Source organism: Chrysochloris asiatica, unplaced genomic scaffold (genome assembly GCF_000296735.1).
Source record: "Chrysochloris asiatica unplaced genomic scaffold, ChrAsi1.0 scaffold00037, whole genome shotgun sequence".
NCBI lineage: Eukaryota > Metazoa > Chordata > Mammalia > Afrosoricida > Chrysochloridae > Chrysochloris > Chrysochloris asiatica.
Genome location: NW_006408555.1, coordinates 5024676 through 5030258, shown reverse-complemented (window position 1 = coordinate 5030258; position 5583 = coordinate 5024676). Strand labels below are relative to the sequence as shown.

The window sequence follows — 5583 nt, the reverse complement described above, 5'->3', positions numbered from 1 at the left end:
CCGTCACCACCCGGCTCAGCCAGGGCACGAGCACACAGAGTAGTGACCTACCTGTGACCACCCGGATTAACCAGGGCATGAGCATACAGAGTAACGACCTGCCCGTGACCACCCGGCTCAGCCAGGGCATGAGCACAGAGAGTAACAACCCGCCCGTCACCACTCAGCTCAGCCAGGGCATGAGCACACAGAGTAATGACCTGCCCGTGACCACCCAGGTCAGCCAGGGCACGAGCACACAGAGTAATGACCTACCTGTGACCACCCAGATTAACCAGGGCATGAGCATACAGAGTAACAACCCGCCCGTGACCACCCGGCTCAGCCAGGGCACGAGCACACAGAGGTACAGGTGTGGACTACACAGGCAGAGAACAAGATGGCACACACAGCTACCTCTGGGCAAGCTTACTGATCTGAAAAACCTCAGGGGTCACTGGATACGCCCGTCCCCAGCTGGACTGTCACAGCCAGCCTCTCCCGAGGCACTGAGCCATGAGCTCTCCCCAGCTGCTACCCGGTTTACCAGCTTGGCACCATGACCTGCGTCTGGTCTGAGCGCCTCCAATCTGCCCTCCTGAGGGATCTTCTTCAAGGGCAAATCTGAACTTAAGAAACTCACTCCCTATACCCTCCAGGCAGGAGAGGACAGGGTGGCCAGGGTGAGACTTGGCATTTGAGAGACAGAACTGACAGGATTTGTGGCCCAGAAGAGAGAGCAATTTCAGATCGCCCTGTACACTGACTCAGCCCTAAGTGGGGTACACATCAAAGGAGAAGAGCAGGGTGTCTGAAGACGGAAGGACCCACATAGCCCACAGGGCTCACAGCCTCCAGGCTCCACGACAGCTCACCAGTCCAGAGGGTCGTTCTTCATTCGTAAGTTGTCCCTGGGGAAGTAGCCGGGCGGGTAGCGGAGGTTGTGGTATTGGTCCCAGAGGACTCGCTTGCTCCGAGGAGGGGTGGGGATGATCTTCACCTTGATGGGGAGCTTCACCGTGGAGGTCTGTTCAGCGCCGTTTTTGGACTAGAAGAAACAAGAGGTACTAAAAATGCTCCCTTGGGACATGGAACAGAGTGGCTTTTAGGTCTTGGGATTCCAGAGTCCTCTCCATTTATCATCCTGACCTGAAGGTCTGATATAGTTCATCTTGTTCAGACACGTACACAAAGAGTCTAGGACTCAGAGCGTCAGGCACTTTGTCCCCACTCTTTCCTGAGGACGCATGTGTGAGGACCACCAGGCACAGCTGCTGCCATGGTTCAGCAACAGACCAGAAGCAGTTACTCATTTACTCCCAGGGCTGGGGACCCCAGCAGGACGCCTGCCCTCCCCTGCCGGGCACATACTTACTTCCAATTCCGCTGGGGAGGACACAGTGATCATGACGTGACCCTGCGCGATGCCCTCCCAGGAAGCTGCTTTCTTGGTGACCGAAATGGAGATGGCCAGGTAGCCTGACCAAGGCCACAAGACCGAGGAGTAGGAGACAGCGACCTCCATGTTGTCTCCGTTCTGTGGCAGGTAGGGCTGCCAGTCCGGCTGTGGGAGAGAGTAAACCAAGGCTGAGGGGAACGAGGTGCATCGTCCTGATGTCAGCATGAGCTCCAGGGGCTTTTGAGAAACATTCCATTAAAAGGCGGCAAAATGTGATCTGTCCACAGACATGGAGCAGCCTAGTAACAAAGCAGTCCTAGGATCCTCGGGAACACTGTCCACTAGGCAAGGCTGCAACCTCTCCAACACATTTGAGGGGAAACTTTCACCCAAATTACAATAAAAAGTTAACAAACAAAAACAAAATGGAATGTAGAGGGGTGGATGAACAAACAGCTAGCAAAAAATTTCTGTCTGATTTGATAATTTATATATCTAAAAATCTCAGATCTGAAATTTCGTCCCATTAACTGACAGGAAGAAGGTGACATAGATACAAAGTGTCTCCAAGGAAGTTCTGAAGCTGGAGACCAGGCAGGCAGAGGTCTGGGGACCCAGAGAAGGACAGTTCAGTCTGTCTTAGGTCTGAGGAAGCAGAAAGGGACCTTCTAGAAGAAACAGAGATGCCCAAATAACCAAGCTTACAGCCCCGCCTCAGTCAGGACAGACAGACACACATTCTGGAGAGGAGACAAGAAGGCCTGCAGGACCGAGTGCCACAAACCCTGAGGACGAGAAGAGACTTTTGGCCACTGTTTTTGGGACCACAGGGTAGCAGTGGAGACAAGGTCAGCTCTTGCCTACCTCTCACACCACACACACCAAAATCACTCGCCACAGATGAAAGAACTCAATATTTAACAAGCATGTGAAGAAAAATCAGTAGAGAACCAAATTGAGATTTTCTTCTCTCTCTGGACAAGTAAGTTTCTAATCTTTGAAATAACTGACCATAAAAGATGAGAAATTCAACTACGTACAAACGTTAAACTGCTGCACAACTATACAGAAGTTTGTAAAGCACCTGAGAACTGATACTGTAGGAACAGAGGACAGTAACCTGTAAGGGCATTTTGCATAAAACACTACAAATGGTGGTGTGAAGACTGTTCACAGCAATAGGGAGAACGCCGATTCCCGAAGAAAAATGGGCCCCGGAAGTAGAAAGACCAGTCACACCGCAGGAAACACTAGAGAAAACAACCCTGAAAGATGACCACACACACACACACACACACACACACACACACCACACACACACACCACACACACCACACACACACACACAATCAAAGAAATGCCAATGTAACTGGAACTCTGGCCTCATGTCTACCACAGATGGACACATACACACCATGCACCATTACCCGGTGCTATGAGTTGCCTCCGACTGGGCAAGTAGGGGGCAGGCACAGTGGAGTTGCCCGTGTGGGTTCCACATCTGCTATCTTTGGGAACCCAAGCTGCCTCATCTTTCTCCAGTGGAGCAGTCGGTAGGTTTAACCCACTCACCGGTTAGTAATCAGTCAAGGGTTTAACTATGCCGCCGGAGCTCTTGGGGTACGTTATTGTTGCTAAATACCACTGACTCGATTCTGACTCATAGCGACCCTGTATTGGTCTCCAAGGAGTGGTTGGTGCATGTGAACCGATGACCTGTGGTCCAGTGCTGTATCCTACAGTACCACACTAGGACTCCAGGGTACATTCCTAGAAGTGTGTAAATAGTGGTAGGGGTCTAATTATAGTACTGCTGTCACGTGCCATCAAGCTGATTTCGACTCACCGCACCTCTATGTGACAGAGTGGAGCTGCCCCATAGGGCGTCCTAGCTGTCATCCTGAGACGAGCAGATCCCCCATCTTTGTTCCTGCAGAGTCGCTGGGTTCTAATCAAGTGCTTCCCCACTGTGCCACCAGGAAATGTCACTTGGAAATGTATGAAGGATCAAGGTCTGAAACCCAGTACAATGTGGATGACCCTGGAGAGGCGGACATGAGACTCGCCAGACACAGATGCCACCCTTCTGTGATTCCCTGTTCACAGACACGTCCATAGGGACAGAAGGCTGTGGGCAACGGAAATAGTCTGAAATGACATAGGTGTCAAGGTTGCACAACTCTGCAAACACACTAAAAGCCAATAAAATGTACACTGTAAAGGATGAACTCTACGACATGTGCACTGCATCTCAATCAAAAACATAAATAATAACTCAAAAAAAAATGTAACAAGAGAGAAAAGACATACTGTCCGATGCCAGCAGAGCAGCGCAGTATTCCCTCCCATGCACCACCACGGCCAACTTGCCGTTGTTGCTCCTGGGAAAGCAAACTGGCCTTGAGTACCCAGAGCCATAACCACACGACTGCCCTTGGATCCCAATCCGAGGACAACACAGCACAGAAACAACGAGGAAGCAAAGAAAAGCCGACGTGCAGACACGAGGTGAAATGTTCAGTTGAAAACCACCTGTTGTTCGAGGAGAAGCCTCATAAAAATATCTGATGACTGCTCGTGCTATGTGTGCGGCTACGTTTTAGAGCGTTCACACTTTACTGGGAGCAGAGAGCAGAGAAACTGTGAGCCTGCCAGATGCACATCGATCACCAACAATGTGGTACTTCAGCTACGGGCTAGAAAAGATCTAGGAACCAGCGGCAGTCTCCGTGTGCCGAGGCTGGAAGTGATTTATTTGCTGGCTCTTTTTTCTGGCATTGTTGTGACAGTGTTTAGGCAGAATGTAAAAGCAAGGCTCTGTCTTCCCAACGCTGAGCTTCTGTTTGACATACAAGTGGGAAACTGTAAAGATGAGGAAGAAAACATAACTCGTTATCGCAGAACCAAAATTCAAGATGCTGAGGTAAAAAAAGCAGCAAGCTGGCTTCACTTATTTCTGCTCTGACTTCTGTGAAAAGGACGTAAGGTAAAGGAGTCAGGGGCCCTTTGTGCCCGGGGCCCCTTTGGGCTTGCTTCACCTGGCAGAGACACAACTGTGGTAGATACAAGTGGGGGCCAGAGGGAAGGCTCACCTTGTCGACGATCCTTCCTGTGACCCCCATGCCATTGAGAATGGTGACGTTGACGATGGTCGGCATGCCCCCATAGTAGATGGGCTGGGAGCAGTAGGGCCACATGTAGGGACATTCGGTCAGATCGATGTAGCTGGGGCTCAGACTGAAAGAGAACAGGGTCAAAGCACACCGTGTTAGAACAGGTAAAAGCAGAGCAATGAAACCACACGGGAAATCTGACTCCACAGGCCGGCCTGCACAAGGGACCACTTGCAGGGCTGCGCTTGGCTGGCATTTGGGAACGTGGCTTTGGGATAATCCCTTTACTACCAGCATACGCATGGGACACACCGTCCTATCTGGACTAACAGCGTACATGTGGGTCACACTGTCCTACTGGGAGCAAGGTGGGTGTCGTAAAAGTGAGTTCATGAGCAGGCCCGATGAAATCTTACCCAGGACTCTGGACCTCCCAGTCCCCTTACACACAAGGAGCTTCGTGTCTGTGTGGGGCAAGGTGCATGCTCTGTGACCTCTAAGGCAGCCTGAAGGCACCCCTCCCTCTAGCCATAAGGAAAGGCTCACGACAAGGCTGTTAACCACAGCTTGGTTTGTAACCATCTAAACACATGCTCACAAGAGAGTGGGAGAATGCACACTAGAACCCAGTACCACACGAGAGCATGAGAGCCTTCCACAAACTGGGAAGTGATTACAACCAAGTACAATTCAACGTCTCCAGTGAGGAGGAAGAGAGTTTAAAGCTGCTCAGATGAGCAGAAAATACACAAGGAACAAACTGCAAACTGCAGGGGCTGCCAGAGAATGACAGTTCTCGGGGAGTCTTCTTGTTGTTGTCCTTGGGCGTTGTTGAGTTGACTCCAACTATAAGGTAGGGTATAGAGTGCCACTGTAAGCTAGGGTATAGATAGAGTACTGCTGTAAGGTAGGGCATAGAGTACCGCTGTACAGTAGGGCATAGAGTGCCACTGTAAGGTAGGGTATAGACAGAGTACTGCTGTAAGGTAGGGTACAGCGTACCGCTGTACGGTAGGGCATAGAGTGCCACTGTAAGGTAGGGTATAGAGTGCCGCTGTACGGTAGGGCATAGAGTGCCACTGTAAGGTAGGG

General features: G+C 50.9%; 1 protein-coding gene across 1 annotated transcript in view; it reads right to left on the bottom strand.

Moving 5' to 3' along the window:
• MBTPS1 (membrane-bound transcription factor peptidase, site 1) overlaps positions 1–5583 on the bottom strand; it is a 47519-nt gene that overhangs the window by 12358 nt on the left and 29578 nt on the right. Inside the window, exons 11-13 of the mRNA XM_006860131.1 lie at positions 4471–4615; positions 1355–1543; positions 855–1027 (exon numbers count right to left, since the gene is read on the bottom strand). Of these exons, the coding sequence (XP_006860193.1) occupies positions 855–1027; positions 1355–1543; positions 4471–4615 (507 nt within the window). The remainder of the gene's footprint in view (positions 1–854; positions 1028–1354; positions 1544–4470; positions 4616–5583) is intronic.